General features: G+C 53.1%; 1 protein-coding gene across 2 annotated transcripts in view; it reads left to right on the top strand.

Moving 5' to 3' along the window:
• Htra3 (HtrA serine peptidase 3) overlaps positions 1 to 21,524 on the top strand; it is a 30,128-nt gene extending 8,604 nt beyond the window's left edge. Inside the window, exons 2-9 of one of the 2 annotated variants that reach the window (XM_036201538.1) lie at positions 1,481 to 1,580; positions 4,520 to 4,742; positions 7,323 to 7,517; positions 8,096 to 8,128; positions 9,587 to 9,701; positions 18,168 to 18,216; positions 19,501 to 19,596; positions 20,451 to 21,524. In XM_036201538.1, the coding sequence (XP_036057431.1) occupies positions 1,481 to 1,580; positions 4,520 to 4,742; positions 7,323 to 7,517; positions 8,096 to 8,128; positions 9,587 to 9,701; positions 18,168 to 18,216; positions 19,501 to 19,596; positions 20,451 to 20,616 (977 nt within the window). In that variant the 3' untranslated portion in view covers positions 20,617 to 21,524. Of the gene's footprint in view, positions 1 to 1,480; positions 1,581 to 4,519; positions 4,743 to 7,322; positions 7,518 to 8,095; positions 8,129 to 9,586; positions 9,702 to 11,050; positions 11,736 to 18,167; positions 18,217 to 19,500; positions 19,597 to 20,450 lie in introns of those variants that run through there. The other variant, XM_036201539.1, reaches the window with a different exon arrangement.
• The last annotated feature ends 4,372 nt before the right edge of the window (positions 21,525 to 25,896 follow it).

The following is a 25,896-nucleotide window of genomic DNA, read 5'->3' as shown; positions in this document are numbered from 1 at the left end:
GGGCAGTATTCTTTCCTCCTCAGTCAAAGGCACACTGGGCCCGGGTCTCAACCCACTTAGACAACTTCTCTGATCACTTCCTGCCAGTCAGGGGCAGCAAGTGGCTTTGCCCATACCAGGTGTCCAGGAACCCTCTGCATGTCCCATCTCACCCCAGGTTCCATCTGTCCCAGCTCTGTTCACACATCTCCATCCCTGGCTGGTCACTTGCTGTCCCTCACTGCCATGGATGCCAGGGCTGGGTTCATGAAGGCTGTGGGCAGGTGTGACTGGGTAAACTGCACAGGAGGCCCGGCTAGGAATTGTTTCCTAAGCCTCCATTTCCTCATCTTTACCTTTGCGGCTCCAGCCCTTCCCCCACCTCCCCACCCCCAGCTGCCACTCTGGGAGTCAGGGACACTGCCAGGCTGTATGTGGGGACCATGCTGGCCCACAGTTCTTTCAGAGCACAGGCTGTGGTCTGCTCTCCTCTCGTGGCTGCTGCTATGGACATGCTATTTTCCATCCTGCTTGATGGTGTGGAAAACCAGGTTTATGAGGGTAAAGCTCAGCCCCAGAGAGCCATACAGGGGAAGTGGTTCTTATCAGTTCACCCAGGCCCCATGAGAGGTCACCTCCAGTCCCACTTGTCAGATGGTAAAGTCAAGGCCCAGAGAAGGTAAGTGACTTGCCGCAGGTCCACAGCTAGAAGACAGCGGGTCCAGCTGAGCCCAGTTGTGTGCAGCTCCCAGGCCTGTGCTTGTTTCAGAGCCCACGGACCCCTGAGTGCCAAGGAGCGTGGTGTCTGGAGGTCTCAATATGGTCCTGTGCCACCCACATGCCTCAGGCCTGTGGTCCTGGCAGGCCACAACCCCGTTGCTGATGGCGGCAGGAATCTGAGCCAGTGATTAAGGTTTTGGGGAGGTTTGTGCGCTGCCTGGCAAGTAGGCCTGGGCTATGGCCAAGTCAGACAAAGGCGGGGTGCTCTGTCCACCCAGGAATCTATAGCCTGGCCAATGAGGAAGGGCCTCACCAGGGCCAGATGGGGGTGGGGTGGCTCAGGGACTTTCACTGTGCCCTTAACTATCAGTACACTGGTCCTCAGGCAGAGAAAGGCAAATGGTCCACTCTCCAACTTACTTCTTTACATGGGAGCAGGCAGGAACCCAGGGGCGCTGGTCCTCAGCATCGGTCCTGTGCTTCCTGGAGCTAAGAACCAAACCTCTCTGTATGGCTCCCGCCCAACCCCCAAGAGTCCAGTGGGGAAAACGTGCAGAGACTCAACTCCCAAAAGTCCTAGTTAACCATTCTCCAGGGCAGGGACCACTACCTCAGATGTCTGGGCATCCCTGCACTCCTGGGGACTGGGCTTCAGAGCATGTTGACACGGGGCTTTGAGTCCATGGAGGGGTCTCCAGCAGGGCCTCTACCACCCTGGGCCTAGGGGCTGCTGGGAGTCAGCAGGTCTCACTGACACCCTTGGACCTTGCTGCCAGCGCAGGTCTCCACCAGCTGACCAGCCCGCGGTACAAGTTCAACTTCATCGCCGATGTGGTGGAGAAGATCGCGCCAGCTGTGGTCCACATAGAGCTCTTCCTGAGGTGCGTGGGGCCCCCGAGTTGCTCTGCAGCTCTCCAGCCATTCCCAGCTGCCCTGTCGCTGGCTGCCACCGACACCTGATTCCAGCAGCTAGAGGCATAGCAACAGGTGGGGTGGGTTGAGTAGCAGCTATTGAAACTTGATGTCCCTGGGGGCTGAAGGTTAGCCTAAAGTGAGTACCTGGGAGTGTAGGAGATTCAGAGAAATAGGAGACAGTCCCACTGAGGTACCAGCTCAACACAACAAGTGTTCTGAATCAGGCGTGAACTCATAGCTAGATGCAGAGGGGAGGGAGGACTGATTGAGTGGAGGTGGGTGGACAGGGAAGCAGGTTTGTCTATGGGAGAGGAAGCCCACTGTGTGATGTGTGGTCTAGCTTCCTGGCAGGATCCCTCTTTACAGACAGGGGAGGAGCCTCCTCCCTTCCTCCCACACCCAGTATTCTCTCCCAGAGACGTCTGTGCTGGATGAGGAGGCCCCGCCTTCCAGACACAGCAGCCAAGGTCCCATCACTCACATCCGGTCCTGAGGTCTCAATTTAGACCCCCTGGAGAGAAGCCGGTTGTGGCAGGAGCCTCAGGACTCTAGACACAACAATCTCCACCCTTCTTGCCCTGCAGCTGAGTGGAGAGAACCAGCTGGAATGGTGGAGCCAGACAGGAGCCCACCTGATAGGGATCAGGGAAGCTGGTGACCAGCTTATTAGTCTGACTCTGGTGCAGAGCAGCCTGGATACTGATGTCAGTCACCATCCCCTCCTTTGTGTTCCATGGCCAGTGAAGTGTCAGGCTACTCAGCCTGCTCACTAACAGTGGCAAGAGCCTCACAGACAAGGTGTATGTGTGGCGGGGCGGGGGGCGGGGGGTGGGGCGCGGTATATGGCCGGGGAGGAGGATGAACAGTACTCATCCAGGGTCTAGCATGAGCTCTGGACCATGTTGGCTCTGAGTCTGTTTTCTTAAGCCATCCTGGGGCTCCTGCTTTTGGAAAAGAGAACCAGATGGGGACTCAGGCCCTGTGGGACTGTGGGACCCTTCTGCCTGCCAGGTCCCTGCTATGATTGACAACTTATAGGCCTATGTCTCCTAAGACCTTTACACACACACACACACACACACACACACACACACACACACACACACACACACACACCACATCACATCACATCACATCCCACCTGGAGATCCCCCTGCCATATCCAATTTTCCCCTGCCCTTTTTCCCTGGGGTAAAAATCTGAGACACATCATTGAAGAAATTACAAATGGGTGCATTAAGAGGTTATCTCAACTGAAGGGGGCTAAGGAGGGACTGTGTATATCTAGAGGGCCTGGGGCACTAACCCTGAGCTGGTTAATCACAGGCTAAGGCAGATGTCTGGCTCATGGAGTCAAAGCCTCTCATGGGTGGGTAAGGCCCTGGTAGGGCAGACATCACAGAGCCCTTCAACCACAACCCTTAACCTGTGGGATGCAGGTGCAGGGCTCTCTCTGGCCCTGTCTGCAGTCTTGAGAAGAGCTGGGTTTAACCACCCTGCCATGCTTCTCAGAGAGCTATGGCTGGTAGATGGAGACAGACTCTGCCCTAAGCAGTCTGGCATGGTGGGAACCCTGCTCTGCTCTGCCTCCTGCCTGACTCCAGCAAGAAGTAACACATCTCTGGGCCTCAGTCTCCCTGAGAGCTTTGCACAGCAGGTCACCTAGGACTAAGTCACAGAGCCCCACAGACTGGAGGATTAAACAATGGGACGTGTTGCCTCCCCACTTTGGAGGTTGAAGTCTAAGATCAGATGTCTACAGGGCATCCCACTCCGATCCTGGGCTAGCTTTCAACTTCTAGTGGTTCTGGATGTCCTCAGGTTGGGGTACCTCCTCCCCACCCGTCTCCCATGTCCCCCTTGTGCCTCTTCCAGCTTCCTGTCTTCTCAAAGTACTGATGCTCGAACAGAGGGCCCCTACTCCATCGAGACGTCACGGCCCTGTCACACCTGCAGAGACCCACTTCCAAATGAGGTCACACCCACAGAGCGGTGGTCAGGACTTGATCACATCTGTTTGGGGGACACTGACCCACAAGTCTCCCATGAACTTTGAATGAACTTGTCCCTGGCTTCATGGAGCACTTAGGGTGTTTGTTGCTTTCCCTGGTCTTGCCAGGCTGAGATGACTTTTTTGTTGTTGTTTGTTTTTGGGTTTTTGGTTTTCCACGACAGGGTATCTCCATGTAGTTTTGGTGCCTGTCCTAGACCTTGCTCTATAGCCCAGGCTGGCAGAACTCACAGAGATCTGCCTGGCTCTGCCTCCCGAGTGATGGGATTAAAAGCGTGCACCACCACCGCCAGGCTGAGGTGACATTTTGAAAAGACCGTCGCATGCTCAAGAGTGCTGGACACTTGGGCTCCTTCATCTGCTTAGTGTCCTCAGGGCCTATGTACTTTTGTAAGGAAGGTCCCAAGCTGCACCAACCTTCTGCCCCCTCCCAACCTGAAAGTAGGGTCAAGACTCCTTAAGCAGACAGCCCATTTCCCAGATGGGAAGACAGAGGCTCAGAGGGTTTATAGAGCCTGCCTGAGGGCAGCTAAGTCACAGGTGAGGTTGGACTGGCAGTTGGAGTCTCGGCCGTTTGTCTCCAGGGCCCTGCTGGCAGGCATTGGTACCACTGTAGGCTGGTGTACGCTAACATGTCAACAAGTACTGTGAACATATCCGCACAGCAAACAGCAGATCAGAAGTGACGCTCACATCTTAACGGCCAGGAACTTCATCCAGCCTCAGTGTTGCCAAGGCTGCACCCGCAGTGACAGCCTCAGTTCAAACCCAGGTTGTGGAGGGAGTGGTTCCCCCAAGCCTGTTCTTTCACCTCACGTGATTCTGCATCCTCCACCATGCTGACTCCCCCAGGCCAAGGCCTTGCTCTGAATGTTCCCCTGCTTCCCTGTGCAGGCACCCTCTGTTTGGCCGGAATGTGCCGCTGTCCAGTGGTTCTGGCTTCATCATGTCAGAGGCTGGTTTGATTGTCACCAATGCCCACGTGGTCTCCAGCTCCAGCACCGCCTCAGGCCGGCAGCAGCTGAAGGTGCAGCTGCAGAATGGGGATGCCTATGAGGCCACCATCCAGGACATTGACAAGAAGTCCGATATCGCCACTATTGTAATCCACCCCAAGGTGAGTGGGATGGGGTGCCTGCGCCTGCACAGCAGTGCCCTCCCCAGCCTGCACAGCAGTGCCCCCCCAGCCTGCACAGCAGTGCCCTCCCCAGCCTGAACAGCAGTGCCCTCCCCAGCCTGCACAGCAGTGCCCCCCCCAGCCTGCACAGCAGTGCCCCCCCCAGCCTGCACAGCAGTGCCCTCCCCAGCCTGCACAGCAATGCCTTTTCCAGCCTGTCCCATTATTACCTTCCCCAGCCTGCACAGCAGTGCCCTCCCCAGCCTGTCCCAGCCTGCACAGCAGTGCCCTCCCCAGCCTGCACAGCAGTGCCCTCCCCAGCCTGCACAGCAGTGCCCCCCCAGCCTGCACAGCAGTGCCCCCCCAGCCTGCACAGCAGTGCCCCCCAGCCTGCACAGCAGTGCCCCCTCAGCCTGCACAGCAGTGCCCTCCCCAGCCTGCATAGCCTGCACAGCAGTGCCCCCCAGCCTGCACAGCAGTGCCCCCCCAGCCTGCACAGCAGTGCCCTCCCCAGCCTGCACAGCTGCACTAGCTCAGCCTACACAGCAGTGCCCCCCAGCCTGCACAGCAGTGCCCCCCAGCCTGCACAGCTGCACTAGCTCAGCCTTCCCAGAGATTAGCAGCACTCTGAGTCCCAAGGCCACTGGCCACATCAGACCTGGAGCCTCTGAATTGCCCTTGCCCAAGGTGCCAACACCAGAAACAAGCAGGACACAGGAGGGAGAGGGACAGCATCCCACATCTCCCCTTCTCTTTGTATCCTAGCCTGGCCCACATTGGGGGTTCCCTGTCCTTGGAGGCTGACAGACCAGGGAAGTCAGGCTCCACTTTCTACCTCTGTGCCCACACTTACTCTGGCTACCACATGACCCTTTATGGTTGCCAGAAGCTTCTAGAAGCCCAGGTGGTGTTCTTCCTGTTTGTGGCACAGGCCAGGGCAGGAGAATCCTCATCACCTAGACTCTCACAGGGAGAAATGGAGCCTTGGGAAGATGAGAATCCTCATCACTTGGAATCTGAGAGGAAATCCAGGCCCAGAAAGGTTCGATCGCACACCTAAGATCACAGCTAACAGTGGCAGGGCTAATCTAGATGCAAACCATCCTCAAACTGGTTTGCATTGTACCCAGTGTTACCATTGCATGGCTCTGGGATGGCCATGGGGGTTTTCTGCATCCCCTGCACCCACCATCAGACATGTCACTGTGCCTTCAGTCAGGCTCAGGCACACAGTTTCCTCTAGACGTCTGTGAGCCAGCTGGTGTGGCTAATGTGGAGCCTAGCTCCTCCTGGATGCAGGTTCTTGGTGTCCGTGGTGACCGGTGTTTGCAGAGTTCACTGTCGAGATGGAGGATCCATAATGGCCAACCCTGATACAGACCCTCTGTAGTCCTGAGTCCTGTCATGGGCTGAGTCTGGGTGCATTGCTTCTTCACGGCAGCACAGACACTGAGGGTGGGTGGGACAGACTGAAGGGCTGAAGCGACAAGAACTCTTCACGCTGTGGAGGCCCAGCTTCTCCATGGCCAGCGTGCAGCCCTACTGTGCTCGGAGTCTCATGTGCAGCTGCAGGAAGCTATAAGCAGCACAGCTCTTCCACAGTTTCCCTGGTGTTAAGAGCATAAATGATTGCTGTAGAGACAGACCAAGAGCATTGCTCTGAGGTGACAGACAGAGCATGTCTGGCTTTCAGCGGTAGCAGAAGTATGGTGTGTGTGCCTCAACACCACACACACACACACACACACACACACACACACACACACACACACCCCTCCTGGAGCCTCTGAAGCTCAGAACCTGTGCCCTGCAGCTCTCCAAACCAGATATTCATATACACACACAGCAGCCACAGGGATGGATAACTGAGTTCACAGACAGATGGGCCCTACTAGCCCTGTGTGAAACAGAGTTCAGGTACTTAGTGTGCTGAGATGGCAAGGCAGAGTGTTCCCTTCCCTGGCCTCAGTTCCCTTGTGTGTGAGATATCAAAGGTTCCAAATTAGGTTTCCCAGGCCCTTGTTAGGACTCCAGGGAACTACATATCCCACCATGGGGTGCCTCTGTAGGGTATAGCACACCGAGCCTAGGGGCATTGGGTAGCTTTCAGTTGACCTGCAGAGCAAACTGTCACCACTAAATCTCAGGCTTAGGTGGGCAGTAGCACACGCCTTTAATCCCAGCATTTAGGAGACAGAAGCAGCTGGATCTCTGTGAGTTTGAGGCCAGCCTGGTCTACATAGTGAGTTCTAGGTAAGTCAGATGCATAGAAAGATCTTGTCTCATAAAACAAACAAAATCCTCACAAACTCCTGGGCTCAAGGATGTCAGAGGCCTGGCCCTGGCCTGGATGCTGTGTGTACCTCCCCATGACAGACATTTATGGCCTCCTCAAATAAGTCTTAGTTCTGTGGGCTCCAACCCCAGTCTCAGCCAGCTGCTGGCCTGGCTTCAGTTCACATTGGCGACTTGTCCCAGCCTGGTCTCTGGGCTGTGAATAGCCTCCTTCCTTCCAGAGACCAGGGGCCTGTCAGGATCCCTCTCTGTGGTCTGAGCCGCTGTCCCCTCTTCTCCTTCCAGAAAAAGCTCCCTGTGTTGCTTCTGGGTCACTCAGCGGACCTGCGGCCCGGCGAGTTTGTGGTGGCCATTGGCAGCCCCTTTGCCCTGCAGAACACTGTGACAACGGGCATTGTCAGCACTGCCCAGCGGGATGGCAAGGAGCTGGGCCTCCGGGACTCAGACATGGACTATATCCAGACAGATGCCATCATCAATGTGAGTCCTGTGGGCAAGGCTGACCTCAGTGACCTCTAACCAGCTTGTTCCCTGTCCCATCAAACAGCATACCATTATCTAGGAATGCTTTTCATTATCTCATGTAGAGCATTCACCCAGTGACTGCCCCCAAGAGATGGGGTGGCCCAGTCATACCCCTGGAAGGTCTTAGTCTGCCCCACACAGCTTGGCACTTTACTAGGATTAAGGTTATGTTGGATGGCACCACTATATTCACACAGCTCCAAGCCTGGGTGCCGTGGTATGTACTCCTGTGCATGCCATGACTGGTTGCTGGAGCCATTCATGTCTGTAGAGACTACCAAACCTCAGACACTGCCTGTTCTGCAGGTACCTAGCAGATGGTGAGTTGTGGAGACACAGAAGTGCGTAGTTTGTGCAGAGACCCAGAGGGTCAGTGAGATCCTCTGCTGATGCCTGTGGGTTGAACACCAAGGCAGTGGAAGTCAATTCCAATGGCCCATCTTGTCACTGGCTGGAGTCAGTGATGGGGAAAGAGCTTGGGGAACCATTAGGGGGTTGGTGGCACAGCTAATACTGTGTTTCCCCCTTTGCAGTATGGGAACTCCGGAGGACCCCTGGTGAACCTGGTAAGTGTCCGCTAAAGTGGTGTGTCTGGTTTTCTGAGGCACAGGCTGAAGGTAGGGACAAGGCCCTTGGTGCAACCCTAGGAACTGCATGTCCAGAGATCAGTAGTGTTGCTGGGTTGGAGGCCCAGGAAGACAGAGCACAGGGCCTGTGCTACCTAGAATGCTCAGGGACAACTGAAAACAGCTGCCAGGCTGGGACCATGTGTCCTAGGGTGGCACTGGGCAATGGGGGCACAGATCAGGCCCTTACTACTCTGGGCTTTGCTGTCCTCAGTTATAATTTAAGGTGAGAGGAGAGACCATCCCCATGAGCTACATGTTATCTTCCCTTCTTTTAGAGTTGGGCTCAGCTTTATCCTGGCTGAGATTTTTCCAGAATAGAGCAGGAGGTTCAGCTTAGACCCCAGACTCTGAAGACTTAGTGCAGCCTGTCCCAAGGAAACTCATCCATAGAGTGGATAGTGTCCAGACCTGATGGGCCCACGTGCTCCAGGAGTACCCGAGGAGGCTCTGAAGGGATCCAGGCCTCACCACTGAGACAGACCAGGGAGTGTTTCCTGGAGATGGGGACATTTAGTAAGGGTGTGGAGATGAAGGGATAGGTGGGGGGAGGGAATGCCAAGGATAAGACACAGCACATGGGGCACCACCAGGGTGGGAGAAGACAGCAGCGGGGCACTTCATGGGCTGGGGCTGTGTCTGGCTGGCACTAAGGTCACTTGTGTAGGTGGCTGTCTCTTCCCATTCAGTTTTTTTTCCAGGCGAAGCTATTGACGGAGAGAGGCTCATGTGGTAGGGCCTGGACTAGATTCTTAAGTTTCTGCCCTAGGCCACAGAGAGCTTCCCTGACAAACTGGTGGTGCCCTGGCTAGGTTGTCTAGGGAAAATGTCCAGCAGGCCTCCCATGGCCAGGCAGCTTTTGGGAGGGGTCCTGCCCAGGAGTGGGTCCCGTTGACTGGGCCAGCTCCTTCTGTTGGCACTGGCCCCATGAAGCTGGGCAGGGTGGGAACCGAGCTCAAAACAGATCACAGGCTGCTGCCCTGGCCCCACTCACTGGTCTCTGCTTCCAAAAGGAAGGGATAGAAAGGGTCCAGGTCTCTGATAGGAGTAGATGGTGTTCTAGGTGCAGTGGGCACCACCTCCCTCCTAGGGCAGAGAGGCTGGGGCTAGTAGAGCAGGCTCAACCCACAAACTTCCCCCGAAGCCCTCTCTAGGGGTAGAACGGAAGTTCCCAGGATTTGGAAGTTACACAGGGTGGGAGTAGTGTCACTGACCCCAATGTGACCTAGAGAGCCATCTTTCCAGGGTAGCTGGGGGCTGCTTGGGGCATCATCTCAGTGGGGCACCGACAGCTAGCTCTGCCTCTGGAAACAGTGCTCTCACACCCAGCTCAGCAGCAGTTTGCTGGTCTGCCTGCACACCCCCGAGTAACCCCCACACTCTGCTCACCCTGCTCAGGACGGTGAGGTCATCGGCATCAACACACTCAAGGTTGCAGCTGGCATCTCCTTTGCCATCCCCTCGGATCGCATCACACGCTTCCTCTCCGAGTTCCAGAACAAGCACGTGAAAGGTAAAGAACTCATTAGGGGGCAGGTAAGGCAGGGCCCCCCAGGATGAGGTCCAGCCCCACTCAGGTTAGCCAGGGCCCATCTGCAGGGGCTACCTAAGTCATGTTTACCCCTAGACAAGGTCCTTCACCATCCCCAAACCAGGAGACCCCAGGGTATCTCATCCCCAGCCTCTTTTAGGGCCTTCCTCTATGCCTCTCACTTAGTTCATGGCCACATTCACCCCCTGCTCCTCCAGACAATTTCTTCCCACCATCCAAGCTTGGACTCTCAGGACTCTTCTTAGTTGGCAGAAAATTGTGTTTCCTACCTGCTGCCCACCTGTCCACTCACCATCCATCCATCATTCATCTATTTACCCATCCCCAATCTACCCATTCACCTGTGTGCCAACTACCCATCCATTCTATTCACTGTTCCTTCCATTCATCCATTTACCTATTTATTCACTCGCCTACCCACTCAGCTATTCACCACCAACGCATCCATCCATCCATCCATCAACCTATCTACCACTCTACCTACTAATCTATACATTCATTCGCCTGCCCATTCCTCTTCCCATCTATCCATCCATCGATTTATACATTCACTCACTCATTCATTTATTTATCCATCCATTCATTCAGCCAGCTAGCCATTTACTATCTACTCACTCATTCATTTATTTATTCATACACCCATTCATCCATCTATCCACCTACCTTCCCATTCACTCATTCACCCATCCACCAGCCTTTCCATCCATCTATCCATCATTATATCCATTTATCCATCTACCCACATGTCCACTCACTCTTCTGTTTCCCCCTAATCTGCTCACACATCCACCCATCCACCCATGCATTCATCAATCCGCCCGTCCATGGATTCATCCATCCATTCATCCACCTATCCTTCTTCCTCCAATCCATCTATGCTTCCACCCATTCATCTACGCATCCCTAAGTACTCTTTTCAGCCTATGCAGTCAGCCTAGTAGGGTATCTTCTGTTCCAAGGGAGCAAAGGCCTTGGGAGTCACCTCCTGCCAGTCTCTATCCTCTCACCCCAGTTGACACAGGAACTTCCAGCCCCTCTTGCCCTTCTGGGTGGCCATCTGCCTCCCTCGAGGAAGAGGACTTGCCAAGGACAAGGCGGCTCTCCAAGTGAGAGCTTAAGAATCTTTTTAGTTAGGGATCATGGCCACTGTCCAGAAAAGAGCCCCACTTCTGATGGCAGGCTCCCGGTGGCCCTCACCTTCCATTTTCAGCCCAGTGAGCTGCCAATTGCGGTATCTCCCACACCAGCTCCTGCTGCCCATACCCTCTCACACTGCCTCCCTGTCTCCCCCGCCCCCGCCCTCTCACCAGCACTACACTGAGAGCAGGGGCCTTCCTCCTGCCTGCCCCTCCCTCTGCGGCCCTGCGAGCCACACACAGGACCCCAGTACAGCAGAAGAGACTGGTCCCATGGAGAACTGCAATTGAGGAGCCTCGTTCTGTTCCGAGTGGCCCTGTGTGAAGATGACAGGAACAGACAGAGCCTGTCTCTCCCAAGAATCCGAGGCACCTCTGGTGAACAGTGGGAACTAGCCATCTTTTCCCTCTGCTGCTAGGGAGCTCAGAATTAGCTCAGGGTTCCACCTTTGCTCCTTTGGTAGCCTTGGCCCTTTCTCTAGGGACTAGGGCCTTCCAGTTTATCCTGTTTATGGGATCAGAGTTCCATCCACACAGAGTGGCCTGTGTGTGGGTGACTGTGGTGCTGGACATGGCCCAGTGGCCTCCTGTCCCCTCCTTCTCGATTCCACTCTCAGATAAGAACTCACTGGGGCCAGATCTGCTCCTCTGTCGGAGAGCAGCTGTTCTGGTCTCAAGTGTCCCAGTCACTTACCCTGGTTCTGGGGAAATGCTCACCCTACCCTACCTAAGGACAGTACCTACCACCTGAGGGGCTGACAAGGTTTAGCTAAGTGGAGGCTGCTGACTTAAAGTCCTTCTGAAATTTGTGCTTATTTATGCTTTTTCTTTTTGAAATAAAAACATTGGATGACCTGAACCCAGCTAATCTAAGTTCTTTAACACGTTACTTTTACTAAATTAGGGAAGCATCGAGTACATCTCTTTTCTCATCCAGGGCTTAGTGCAGGGGCCTCTGGGGGTTTTCCGATTCCTGAGTGACCAGAGCAGTACTCTTCAGGGGAGTTGTCCCCTTGGCAGTGAGCCAGGAGCCTCAGGGTGATGGGAGAGGCAGGCAGTGGACAAGGCATACCCCTACCTCCTCAGGTCACAGATTCCCTTTGGGGAACTCCCGTGTTTGGAGTCCAGATGAAGAGGGGGTTGGGCTAGGGAGTACTGGGATCTGCCCACAGAAGCAGGGCCTGGATAGGAGTTTGGGCTGGGCCCTGAGCCACTGGCAGCATAACAATTTTGCTGTGCTTCTCTGCATCCTTCTGGGGACAGCTCCGGGAACCTTGACAACTGGGGATGGGCTAGCCTTGGACTCAGAGGTCTGTCCTTACCTCAGCTCCTTCCCAAGGCTGGGCAGTCACAGCAAGTGTATGACTGGCTGAGTTTCCTGCCTGCTCCTGAGGGTGCACACAGTCCTCTGAGCCTTCCCTCTAGCGGGGAGGGGAACTTAGCAGACCTTGGAATAATATGACATCTGAATGATGGACCTGGGTAGGAAAACTGGGGAGCAGAGGAGCTCAGGAGATGGGGACGTGCCTATCCCAGCTGTGAGCAGTGCAGGATAGCCCAACTTTCCTGGAAGCCAGTTTGTGGGATGGTACTGAGGAGACTTTCAGAGCAGGGGACTGACATGGGCTAGATATTGTGAGGCCTTGGGGAAGGGATAATGGTAAGCAGGACACGTTGGCTGTGGCTCAGTGGCTGAGAGGAGGCAAAGAGACATCAGGGCATAGCCGCCTTCTCACAGTTGAGTCAGGCTTTGTTTGAAGGTTTACCAAACAAGACACCAGTTTACCAAAAGGCAAGAGGCAGTATAGGAGCCAGGGAGGGGCTTATGTGCTGAGGGGGAGGGGATCAAATGCTGAGGAGCTGTCATTGACAGCTGGCTGGGTCTCTGTCCCCGACCTGGGAGAAATCACAGACAAGCCAAGGGCAGCTTCCTTAGTGTTGATATTCCTGAGACTCGGGCTCACACTGGACCACTAACTTTCCAAGAATTACAGCTCTGCAGAGCACCGGGTGTGGGAACCCTCTGCTCCTCCACTCTCTTCGCCGCCACTCTCCCTGTCTACACACTAAATCTCTGCACCCTTGTTGAGCTCTTCATGGTCTTTCAATCTATAGTACTGTTTCTTGGCCATTTTCTTTCAGAGTCTTCCTCTGTCGATCTCTGGAACTCTCCAGAGCTTCAGGTGTCAGGGTCTATACCTCTTTGGTGGCTCTCCGGAACTCTCAGCTCCCTTTGGGGCTACAGCTCTGAGCTTTGGGTGTCAGGGACTGTACCTCTTTGGTGATTCTCTGGAACTCTCAGCTCCCTTTGGGGCTACAGCTCTGAGCTTTGGATGGCAGGGTCTATAGCTCTCAGTGGCTCTCTAGAACTCTCCTTGCTGCTGCTAACCGTGCTAGGAGCTTGGGGCTTTTTGTCTGCTTTTTGTGCAACCAGTTCACAAAAGATCAGAAGTAGGCAAAAGACCAGTCAGTAAGAAGCCTTCATAGGGGCTGAGGGATGTGTCCTTATATAGCTAGAAAGAGCATGGTAGGATTCTACCAATCACAGTGCAGCTTCCTGTCCACCAATCACACGCCTCTCATGAGCACAGCCGCTTTCTGCCCATCACAAGTAGCTTGTGATGGACAGCTCCCGTAGTCACCAGGGAGGGGCCACCCCAGCCCACCCCTGAACTTGCTGAAGACTGCTGCCAGGACTGAAGCATCTGTGGACAGGGTTGTGTGGAGGTCACCAAAGTTTCTCAAGGCCAGAGTGAACTGTTGAGCTGGACTGACGGGAGTGAGCCTTCCTCCTGGCTCCAGAGGCAGCTGTGGTTGCAGAGGCTGGAGTGGAGCCCCCCTGCCCCCACCCACAAGGACTGTGGAGTGTGCACAACAACCGTATGGGCTGCCAAAGAAGGCTTTGCTTGGCTTATCGCTCCTATTCAAGGCTGTGGAACGAAAGGGTCTGTCAGCTGTCACTCCAGCAACCCAATGGCCTGCTCCTAAATGCTTACCCTATTTAAAGAAGGAAGAAACCAGAATCATTAAAATCTGCTTACCCTAAGGAACCTGTATGGGAATAATGTCATCTGTGTCCTCTGCTTACCCTTAGGGGCAGGCGCCCTCCAACCTGTCTCAGAATGTGTGAAGCCCCTGGCTACACCTTTGCCCTTGACACTGTTTGGAGGGTGTGTGTGACGGTGACCAGTATGGCTTAGTGGTATTTACCGTAGCCACTGCTCTCTAGGTCCAGAACATTCTCAGGTACCCAGCTGTCTCAGCCCTTTAAGGTACCCCCCCTTCTCTACCCGTTGCTGATGCTCACTAAAGTGGGGGATACTTCAGGGGCCAAGTGAAGATTCCCACCCATGCTCCTCTCTTTCCAGTTAGGCTGCATGTGCCTTACAGAAGTGATTTTCCCACAGAGACTGGGCAGGATGGAAGCTGGCAGATACAACTGCCCCAGCCTTACAGTCAACGGAGCCCCTCTCCTGCTCCACACCCACGGGGAGCTGAAGCGTTGTGCTTTTCACATGTGGCCTTAGGCTCCAGGCTGAGTGGAGGTGTCAAAGGAGGGGTATCTTGGATACCCAAGCTTGGGCTTCATCCTGTCTTGATGTAGGTTACTGGATTTTGGTGGCATCCACAGCGAAGCCCTGTACTCCCCACCTCACCTCCCAGCCTCTTCTTGCATGAGCTGAATGTACAAGTGTTTATGGGACATCACATGGGTTATCAGAGGCACTCTACTGAAACCCCACCTGCTGATCCCTCAGTTAAGGGCACCCCCTCATGCTCCCTGAGTCCTATGCCTTTCTGCCACCCATCTGCAAGTCCCTAGCCCCTCCCTCCTGGGTAGATCTGCATTGGCCCCACAAATACTCCATCACCCAACATCACCAGCCACCAGAGCCCTAGCTCACTATGGTGCTACTCCAGCCACACCACAGACCCTCTCACAGGCCTCAGAACTCCAGCCACATGCATCTGTGATTTAGGTAGAATCCAGAGCCTTCCAGCCCAACTCCTCTGGGTATTGTTGCTATTCATTCATCATTTGCTCTGGATAATGGATTATTCCAGCACCATCTTCTCAAAGGACTTTCCTTTTTCCACCCAAGTGGTTTCCCAACTTTACCACAAATGAAGTTGTTCACCCTTGTCCCAGTGCCACATGGCTTCGCGCCCGTGGCTCTCCTGGGAAGTCCTGAGGTCAGGTGCTCTGAGCCTTCCCACTCTGCTGTTCCTCATCATCTCTGCTCTCTGAGCTCCTTTGTTCCAGAAACAGGTGAGAATCAGCTTTTTGATTTCTATGGAAGAAAATCAAAAGCCTGATGGTGTTTCGATTGGAGCCACAGTGTGTCTGTCAAAGACTTGGTGGGGGATTGGCATCTTAACAGTGTTGCACCCTCAGATCCGGGATCACAGCATCTGGCTCTTCTCAGCGTATGTTATACTGAGTATACAGTATACTGGCCAATTTCTGATGGCCTGCTACCAGAATCTACAAGCAAATTTGACTTTGGTATGTTGAATACTTGATTAACTCAGGGGTTCTAGTAGTTTCTTAGTAGATTTCACTGGGTTTTCTATTGTAGATTATTGTGTGGTCTGTGAATAAAGACAGTCCTTTCATTTTCTATCTGAATGGTCCAACCTCATTCCCAAAATTGACTAAAATATTGAATAAAGTTTTGGGGAATGGCATACTGCTGGCTAAAGTTTTTTTTTTTTTTTCCCAGAGCTGGGGACTGAACTCAGGGCCTTGCGCTTGCTAGGCAAGCACTCTACCACTGAGCTAAATCCCCAACCCCTAAAGTTATTTTTATTTTTATTTTTAATCAAGTTGAAAAGCTTCTCTTCTGTTTTCTGGGTTCTCACAGGCACACAATGTGAGATTTTGCCCAGTGCTTTCTGTGTGTCTGCTTAGGTCACTGTGTGTGTGTGTGTGTGTGTGTGTGTGTGTGTGTGTGTGTGTGTGTGTGTGTGTTTCCTCTTTGGTGTATAATATAACTCATATTCTCTGATTCATATTTTTATGAGTATTGGGGACTGACTCCAGGTCAAATCCAAGGTAGGCAAGTATTCTACCATTGAGTCATATTCCCAGCCCTCTTCTAACTTTATTTTGAGTCAAGGTTTCAGTACATCACCCAGCTTGGCCTTGAACTCGCTTTGTACCTCAGGCAGGTCTTGAACTTGCCACTCTCCCAGCTCAGCCTCTGGAGTAGCTGGGATGACAGACCTGTGCCACTAGGTCAGGCTGGTCTTTTAATGTTAAACCATCCTCTGAATTCCTGGACTGAATCTCGAAGCTGTGAGGGATTATATATTTGGTGTGTTGGATCTGATTTACTGTAAGCCTTTGGAACATTTTTTGTTTGTTTGTTTTTGTTTTTCAAGACAGGGTTTCTCTGTGTAGTTTTGGTGCCTGTCCTGGAGCTCTCTCTGTAGACCAGGCTGGTCTCGAACTCACAGAGATCCGCCTGGCTCTGCCTCCCAAGTGCTGGGATTAAAGGTTTGCACCACCACCACCCAGCTTGGAGCAGTTTTGTTCCTATCAAGACAAGAGGTTGTTGGTCTAGTTTCTGGCTTTGGTCAGGAGATACCAGGGTCATTTTCAGTCCCTTGGAGGCATCTGCAGAACCTGGGCTGTTTCTTCCTTAAACTACTGGTTTCAGCAGCAACATCATCTGGATCTGAGCTCTTTGTGGGAAGATTTTTTAACCACACATCAACTTCTTTACTAAATAGAGGGCTTCCAGGCCATTCATTTCTTCTTGAATGGACCTAAGTGTTTGGGGCTTTCCGGACCCTCAGTGGTAGAATGCATGGTCACCAAGCACTGGATAGCTCCTCTAGCAGCCTTGTGAGGTCTCAGGGTCTACAGCGACACCTTGTCTCTAATTCTTGACATTAGTAACGCTCTGTCTTTTCCTCATGATCACACTGGGTAAGGATTTATCCATTTTATTGATTTCAAAGGATTGGCTTTGGGTTCATTTCTATCTCTGCTGGGCTGTTTGTGGCTTTTTGGTTCATATGCCTGTCTTCTGCTTCCTTTGAGTTTCATGTGCTACTTTTTCTTGTTTTTAAAAGGAATTAGAAGCCACTGGTTTGAGACTTTCTGTTTTAAATTAATAAAAAAAATATTGGGGCTAGAAAGATGGCACTGCAGTTAAAAGTACTTACTGATCTTGCAGAGGACCTGGGTTCAGTTCCCAGCACCCACACGGCAGCTGTAACTCCATTTCCAGGGGATCTGATGCCCTCTTGTGGCCTCCATGGGCATTGCATACATGTGATGCACTTAATACAGACAAAATACTCATGTATATAAAACAAAAATAAATAAATCTCTTTAAAATGTGTATTATTTCCACAGGCAGGGGGTGCATGCCATGGCATGCATGTAGAGGTTCAGAGGACAACTTTGTGGGGTCAGATCTCTCCTTCCATCTTTATATGGGTTCTCGGGATCGAGATCAAGTCACTAGGCTTGTACCACAAACACCTTTACCTGCTGAGCCATCCTGCCTGCCTGAGTGCTTTTTTCCTGACATGGGTGTTTAGTTGTGTTCTTTGCTTCTGAGAGCAGCCTCTGTGCCTTGGAAGTTTTAGTTAGGAATATTTTCATTGATGTAGTTGAAAATATTCTCTCATTTCTCCTTTTACTCTCATCTCTGAAAATGGCTTCTTGTCACTTCCTATCCATTTGGGTTTCACAGACTCTTCCTACTGTTGATTTCTGGTTTAATTCCCTGTGTTCAGGGAATTTTAGTGAAATGAAAACTTGAAATGTCTCAAGCCTTGCTTTGGGTTCCGAACCTTTCCAATGGATTCACCACTAGAGCATCAGGGGTGGGAGTGGGGAAGTTGGGGAGGAAAGGTTTGGGGAGGCCCTTGAGAACCGTTCCTCACTGTGACCAGTGCTCTCCGGGGATCGTCACGTGACGTTGCATGTACAGAGAGGGCAGAGCGAGATATGAGTGTCCAGCAAGGACACTGGGGCATCATCGGTGGGGAAGCTGGAGGAGCTGGAGTGAGGAAGGAACACAGCTGGGGGCAAAGGTGAGGGGTCAGATGAAGGGTCAGGGGGAGCTGAAGCCACCTGCCGGGAGCAGATTAGAGCCAGATATGTCTCAGCTTCAGAGAGCAGTCAGAAGGACAGGGTAGCCCCAGGCCCCTGCTCATAAGCAAAATTGCTCCTGGTTCCCCATTCTTCTGAGTCCCCTGCAGGTTCCCTGCTCAAGGGCAGTGACCATGTAGCCTATGTAGCCTAACTGAACCCACTGTGTTCCATTTCCAGACTGGAAGAAGCGCTTCATTGGCATCCGGATGCGGACCATCACGCCAAGGTGAATGCCACTGGTAACATTCTCTGTCCTATCCTCCCACAAACCCCTTCCATATTCTGGCTACTATGCCCCGCTGCTGGCAGGTGCTAGAGGGGTCAGACCCACTACCACTGCCTAACGGATTCCTTTTGCTCTTTCACAACTCTATTCAGATGCCCCTTTCCTCCAGGAAGCCTCCAGAATTTGCTTCCTGGGGTTTCCATAATAAGTAATTACAACTGGGTGGTTTGAAACAACCAAAATATATTACTTGAGAGTTCTGGAGGCCGGAGACTGAAATCCCACAGGCCCCACTCTCTGAGGTTCCAGGGAGTGTCCTTCCTGTGCCTCCTGACTCCTCCTGGCTGTGGCCACTCCTCCACCTTGTGTGAACCCCAAACTGCCAGTCACTGGATATAAGAGCTGCCCAGACCCATGACTTTATCTCAACATCCCTGACCAACTAGAGTGGCAAAGGCCTTGTTTCCAAACATGGTCATGTTCTGAGGTCCTAGTGGACATTTCTCCATCTCCACAGGCCACTCATGTAGAAGAGCCTCCTCTCTTTGTGCACCCCACTTTCCTTTAGCACTGTGGTGCCCCACAGTGTTGGAATGGCCTTCCCACCCTGGCTGCCACCTTGGCTGTAGTTCTGAGGAGATGGCTATGTTCTCACCCACCTCTTGGCTCTGTCTGGCCCTGGTAGAGGTTCAGAACAGGGCAGCTGCCTGGAAACACAGGATAAAAGTGATAAAGAAGGGAGCTGGGGAGGAGGGCCGGGGGGTGGGGGGAGTCCAGCCCAGGGTATTGAGAGAAGCTGCACTCCATTGTGAAGCTCTGGGGCTAACTCGGGGATATCCACCAACCACCCCAACTCACTCTTCCTGCTTCAGTAGCTGTCAATATAGGGAGCAAACCGTAAACCATCTGCAGTTACGACCAGTATGCCAACTCATCTTTTAATTGTCTGCCTCCCCAACCATCCGTCCACTTGTCATCTGTCCAGTCTTCTCCATCCACTCCATGACTGACTCATTCCCCACCTTTCCACCCAGAGCCTCTGTCCATCCACCCACCCATCTGCACTTCCTCTGCCACCCTTTAGAACCTGCCCTCCCATCTAGCTGTCCCCTCTCCACACTCATAGCCAGTTGTGGTCACTAAACAGCCCCAGCTCATGGGGCTCAGGGTGCCCTGAGAGCCCACAGGAGGCTCTTTGTCTGGCTCGGGTAGTGACAGAAAGGGGCAACCCCATGCCAGGGAGCTGGGCTGGAGACAGAGGTTGACACAAAACCGCCTTTCCAGTTTGGTGGAGGAACTGAAGGCCGCCAACCCAGACTTTCCAGCGGTCAGCAGCGGGATATACGTGCAAGAGGTCGTTCCCAACTCACCTTCTCAGAGGTATGCTCTGCCAGCAGAGGCAACACTCAGACATGGGGGAGGTGTGTGCCGGGGCCTGGGCTGGGCCTCCTCACCGACCTTACGTGACCTGCAAGTTTCTGGCAAGGAGCTGTGGAGTTTGGCCTCTCCGCTGAGCCATGGGAGGGATGAACTGTCCCTGAGAGCATTGGCCACGCCTGTCCTTGGAGCAGAGGGATCTTTCCTTTGCGAAGCAGAGGCTGAAGAGTCTCTGCTCAGGCCAAAAGCTGTCTCCAAGCCTCCCTCTCTCCAGAAGGAGCTGGAGCCTCAGTTTTCATATCTGTAGAAAGGACATGGTTCTGCAGACTCCCCATCCCAGAAACTTTGTCACGGCAAAATGAGATAAAGTCTTTGTTTCTTTTTAAGAACTACAGAAATGTTAGGTACAGACCTGTTATGGTGGCACAAGCCTGTACTCTAAGTATTTGGGAGAGAGAATCAGAAGGATTGGGAGTTCAAAGCCAGCCTCAGCTAGATAGAAACCCAGCCTAAGCCACATGGGATCCTGTCTCAAAAAACCAAAATCCAAACAAACAAAGCAATGTTAAGTATTGGGACACCATGAGTTGAGGCTGTGTGTCCCATATGACCATGTTCTGGCGTCCTGGCTTCTACCTCATCCATGCCATGATGGGTAGGTCATATCAGTGGCTTTGAATTGTGGCTCTTGGATCTGAGGGGCCCCATTGGCAAGTAGACTGCTGTGGGGAGGTGGGCCTACTCCTTCCGGAGTTTGAACATCACAGGCCACCATATGCCACTAGCTTTCCATTGGTGTGTTATTTCTCAAAATTTTTTTGTATGTGCATGCTGAGGGTCTTTCTCCTGGTTGGCAGAGGAGGCATCCAAGATGGCGACATCATCGTCAAAGTCAATGGACGCCCCTTGGTGGACTCCAGTGAGCTGCAGGAGGCAGTCCTAAATGAGTCCCCACTCCTGTTGGAGGTGCGGCGGGGGAATGATGACCTCCTCTTCAGCATCGCCCCTGAGGTGGTGATGTGAAGCTACCTTCCTCCAGTGCCATGCCAAAGCCTATACAAACGGCGGAGTCCCAACCTTCATGAGATCAGGACGAAGCATTGCTCACCTCAGCACCTCAGCAGGGTCAGCAGGCTCCTCTCTGCATCTGGGGCTGAGTCCAAGACTGGGCGTAACCAGAAGTCTGTATCTCAGCCTCGACTCTGAATTCCAGTTCCAATGGAGGAAGCACAGTGTCCCCTGGACCAAACGCTCCTGATGTCATCTTCTGAGTTCTCTGAATTTAGAAGCTCCTAGAAACTTCCCTGGAAGTCTGCCCTTCCCCCAGGTTCCCATCTCTACCCTCAGGAAGGCCCACCTGCCTGACTCCCATCCCACCTCCCTTACATCCCAGTGCCTAGACCTCTCCCCTCACAAGTGCTTTCCTGACCCCATCTGGTCCATCTGCCTCAGCACCCCCTCATGGTAAGACAGGGGCTGCTTGCCCTACCACCAGGCATCCCTCGGGGGCAGGTCCTATAGCTGTCCCCTGGAGAATCCAGGGTCCTGATCCGGAGCAGGTAAATGCCCCTCATTGCTGAGCCGAGCTCTGTGCTGGCCCAGGCAGCCGGGAAGCAGAGTGTCATCATACAGTCTCCAATCCTGAAAGCTCATTCTCCCAAGGTCACCATATGGTGGCCAGAGAGGGAGCTGGCACCTGCCTGAGGTGCAAGGACTGAGCCACTTCACCTCTGCACGCAGTTCTGGGTGTGCCAGCCATCTCTGAAGACTGCCACCCAGCAGCCAGCAGGCTCCCGAGGGCATCTTGGTTCTCCCTAGTGTTTCAAGTGTATTTGTGAGCTTTGTTGTAAAATTGCCCCCACCCCCCAGGTTGCTTGTACTGTATGTTTCTCTACTGTACGAAATTAAAGTTTACAAGCACATGGCTGTCAGCTAGAGAGGTGTTTGCACACCCCCGGCCGGGGTCTTGCTGGGGCTCCACACCTAGCATCTGAGACCTGTAAGCGGCCTTTCCAGGTTTATGCAGTATCAACTACAAATGGCATGGCACACACCAGATCCCAGGGCTGCCTGATGCTCTGGGCAGCCTTAAGTCGGGCCTCTGGGGACCGTCCCTTTGCATCCAGCTTTGAGGTTTTACCTTTCCCTCCTGACACAACCCAACTGCTGGCTGCTGTGGCAAACATCAGCAGTTAGAAGGGCATGTGGCCCCCCGTGGGTGCCCAAGCATACTTCCACGCATACCTTGCCATGTGGCTGAGCTCTGTCTCTGCTTTCTCTCTCTTTTTCTTTCGGTTCACAAATATTACCCATAGCCTGCAGTGGCTGGGAGCAAGACACAGTCCGAATTTTCCAAGAGGAGATTCTCAGAAGGGCTTGGTGTAGGGGTGTGGGGCTGGAGGCCCACCGCCGTGCTGCTCTGTACCATAGAGTTCTGAAGGATCTGGAACCTTCTAGCTCAATCTGCACACAAGGGCAGAGTCTGCATAGCAGCTGTATGACTCAGGCTGCTTCATTAGCATAAACTGCAGGCATTTTGAGTAACCCACTCCAGAGCTCTTGTTCCTCAGCCTCAAACATCCAAAGCAGCAGCAGTGTCTTGTACTGGGACCCCCAGGAGACAGATGTTCTAATTTTTGGCAGCTGTGGAGGCTGGCTGGCTGTGTGCTGTATGACTAACTAGAAGGGAAGGTGGGGGTCTACTTCTGTGCCCAGGCAGGAGGGACTAGAAAGGGGCAACAAGTCACTTTGTAAGGAGAGCAGCTGCTGACCCTCTCGGCTTTGAGACACAGGCACAGGTCACCACAGCATGGCTGCACCAACATTTCCCAACCCCTTGCCATATCCCGCCTTAGTCTCCCATTGGCTACCCACTTCTGTCCACCCCTTGACCCAGTACATCCACCACTAGCATCATCTGAGAGACCAGACCTGGCTTCAGAGCCGGGTACAGTCCATGCAGTGTCTGCTCCTCCCAGCATGCCTGCCTCTCAGCTCCCACCTTGCTGGACCAAACCCAGTAGGGCCTGCTTGCATCTGTGGAGATGCTGACATGTAGACACCACAGGTCACCATAAATATTTCAGATCCTGTGTTCTGCTGTTCATACCATATGCTCGACTTCTCTCAATGTCCATTCCCGACCCCACTGGGGCAGGCTTTGGCACCCCAGCTGAGTCCTCCTTCCTAGGCCCTGACCACCCCATAGTAGGTGAGAGACGGTCTCACAGACCCCTCCTCTCTCAGACACCAATTCAGCCAAACTGTATTGTCCCGGGTCTGTCTGGACCCCTACCAGCTCTAGCAATGGGACCCCACAAGCTCCCTTGGGCCTCCCAAGTGTCTGATCCAGTACAAGGTAGTGTGGATACCTCAGTTTCCCCAGATGTAAAGTGAAATTAATACTATTGTCCTGAATGAAAAGGCACACTGGGGTGTCTGGGTTCCAAAGTGCCCCCCACAACTGTCGCCTCTCTTCCTCTCCCTACCTTACTGCTCTCTTCTCTGGCCTCTGGTTGACTTTATATGAAATAGGAGGCTGAAGGTGGAGTTTCTGAGCTGACTATCTGGATTCTGACCCACTGGCCTTCAGCTCTGAGCTATGGTATTCAGTGAGGTCATGGTCACACAACTCACACCCTCAGAGAAGACCAGGAACTCTTAGAGAGGGCTCACCAAATGCCGGGGTCCAGTCCCCCACGCTCCAGGGCCCTGTGTGGGTGGCCATAGCAGCCCCTTCCTCTCCCAGCCTTGGGAGAGTGGTCCCTGACCCCTCCCAGACAAATGGGCTGACCCTCAGCTGCTCAGCCAGCTGCAGTCTGTGAAAAACAACTTTTCCAGAGTCGGCCAGCTGCCGCCAGAGCATTGTGCAACTCTTCGGGTTCCCATGAAGCCCCAACAGCTAAGTTCCTACCCGCCCTCCATCGTGAGTCCCATGAGACTATAAACAGGGGTGTTCACAAGGCTACCCCATTGCAACTCGGAACTCCATTCACAAACAGCCTAATCAGCATGGGGCCCTGCCTTTCAATACCCTGCTGGATAGGGGGGAAACTGAGGCCCTGAGAGGAAGAGGGTTGTTCCAGGTCATACATGAACGGATGGCTGATCTCTGGGTGACCTGGCCAGGTTCTACCCATCCCCAGGTAGTTAGCCACGGCAGCAGCTGCTACAGGACAAACTACTCCTCAGTAAGGAGCACAGGGTGGCCTTGTACCAGACCCTCAGGACTCATCATTTCCTCCCTGCCAGCTGAGGGAAGTAAGGGCCTTGGGCTGTGCCCCCCACCCCGACGCCAACCTGAGCAGTACACAGTTACCATCTAGTCACGGCTCTCTGTCTTGCCTGTCACCCTCCTTTCTCACACAGACCGGGGCTCTTGGTCTTCAGGCCTTCCTGGAGCCTGCAGTTGCTCTTTCCCAGTCCCGGCCTTTGTCCAGTGAGTCCCCTGACTAAAACCTACCAGGTTCCTGGGAGTGGGACAAAGACATTTAGTGACAATCCTTCCAAGTCCATCTTCCAACGTGGCCACATTGAAGAAATCTCCCTTTTCTGTTTACCATCATAACTTTGAATCTTTGAACTGACTTATCGGTGATGGGTGACTGAACCAAGCCTGGGGTGGTACCAGCTGTGACCCACACATTCAGTAACACCAGCACTAACACAGCTGTGAAGACAGCACCCCGTGTGCTCCTCAGCAGTGCTGACCAGCAGCTTCCATCTCTAGAGGGGACCAGGATTTCTTTCTTACTGACTTCTTCTTCTTCTTCTTCTTCTTCTTCTTCTTCTTCTTCTTCTTCTTCTTCTTCTTCTTCTTCTTCTTCTTCTTTTGTTTTTTGTTTTTCTTTTTTCTTTTTTGTTTTTTGTTTTTTGTTTTTTTGTTTTTCGAGACAGGGTTTCTCTGTATAGCTTTGTGCCTGTCCTGGAACTCACTTGGTATCCCAGGCTGGCCTCGAACTCACAGAGACCCACCTGGCTCTGCCTCCCGAGTGCTGGGATTACAGGCATACACCACCACTGCCCAGCTGGGACCAGGATTTCTTGTCGGACTCTCTGTGCCTATGTCTGACATGCAAGGGACGCAGACTTTGCCCCCAAACCCAGTGTTCTTCTGGAACTCTGTGAACCCATCTGCCCAGGATTCTGAGAATGCTTGGGCATTTTCCCTGCCAGGTCGCCTGTCGCCAGAGTCTGACCTCCCTTAAATGGTCCCCAAACCCTTTATTAGGATAGGTATGCAAGGAGCCATCAGTGGCTTTCATATTTCTTTGGAGGTTATTTAAAAGGGGGAGGAAGAGCAGGGCGGTGGTGGTGCACGCCTTTAATCCCAGCACTTGGGAGGTAGGGGCAGGCGGATCTCTGTGAGTTCGAGGCCAGCCTGGTCTATAGAGCAAGATCCAGGACAGGCACCAAAACTACACAGAAAATTCTGTCTGGGGGTGGGGGGGAAGGAGCGGGGAGCTGGCAGGATGGTTCAGCAAGTAAAGGCACCTGCCACATCATGACTGGAGTTTAATCTCTGGGACCCATTCAGGAGAAGGGGAGAACTGACTCCTACAAATTGTCTCTGACCGCCATATAACCGTCATGGCATGTGTGCTCAGCACCACACACACACACACACACACACACACACACACGCACACACACACACACACATCTACTTATGCTGTGTCCCTAAATACATCACATGTGCAGAGTCACACACCACGCAGAGCTGGGGGCACCAGAGACCCAGCCCACACAGGTGCTTAAGAGACCTCTGTTGATTTTCTGGACACCAACCATGAATGGACTGTTCTTGAATTTTCTTCAAGCAGCTGACAGATTCCCTGACGGAGTCACTAAAACCACTTCCTGGAAACAGCACAGGCATCCATGGCAGATGGCTGGGAAAACAAGTCCCGACCAGGCACCAGGCGCACGATGTGCTCACCCTGTCAGGGTTTGACTGTGAAATGTCCCCCATGTGCTTATGTTTTGAATGTTGGGTTCCCAGCTGGTGGTGCTTCTTTGGGAGGTGGTGCCTTGCTGGAGAAAGTAGGTATTGGGGCCAGGTCCTTGGTACTCAGCTCTTGGCCTCTCTCTGTCTCTGTCTGTCTGTCTCTGTCTGTCTGTCTCTGTCTGTCTGTCTCTCTCTCTCTCTTTCATCATCCTCTCCTTCTCCCAGCCCTTCCTTCCCCCTGCCAAGAGGTGACCATATGCTCCTAGCAAGTGCTTTGGAATGTCACTGAACATTGCCTTTAAAATGGTGAGCATAAGACATTTTATGTTATGTGTGTGTGGATTTTTTTTTTTTTT

This window comes from Onychomys torridus, chromosome 10 (assembly GCF_903995425.1).
Source record: "Onychomys torridus chromosome 10, mOncTor1.1, whole genome shotgun sequence".
Classification (NCBI taxonomy): Eukaryota; Metazoa; Chordata; class Mammalia; order Rodentia; family Cricetidae; genus Onychomys; species Onychomys torridus.
This window is presented reverse-complemented; position numbering and strand designations above follow the sequence as displayed.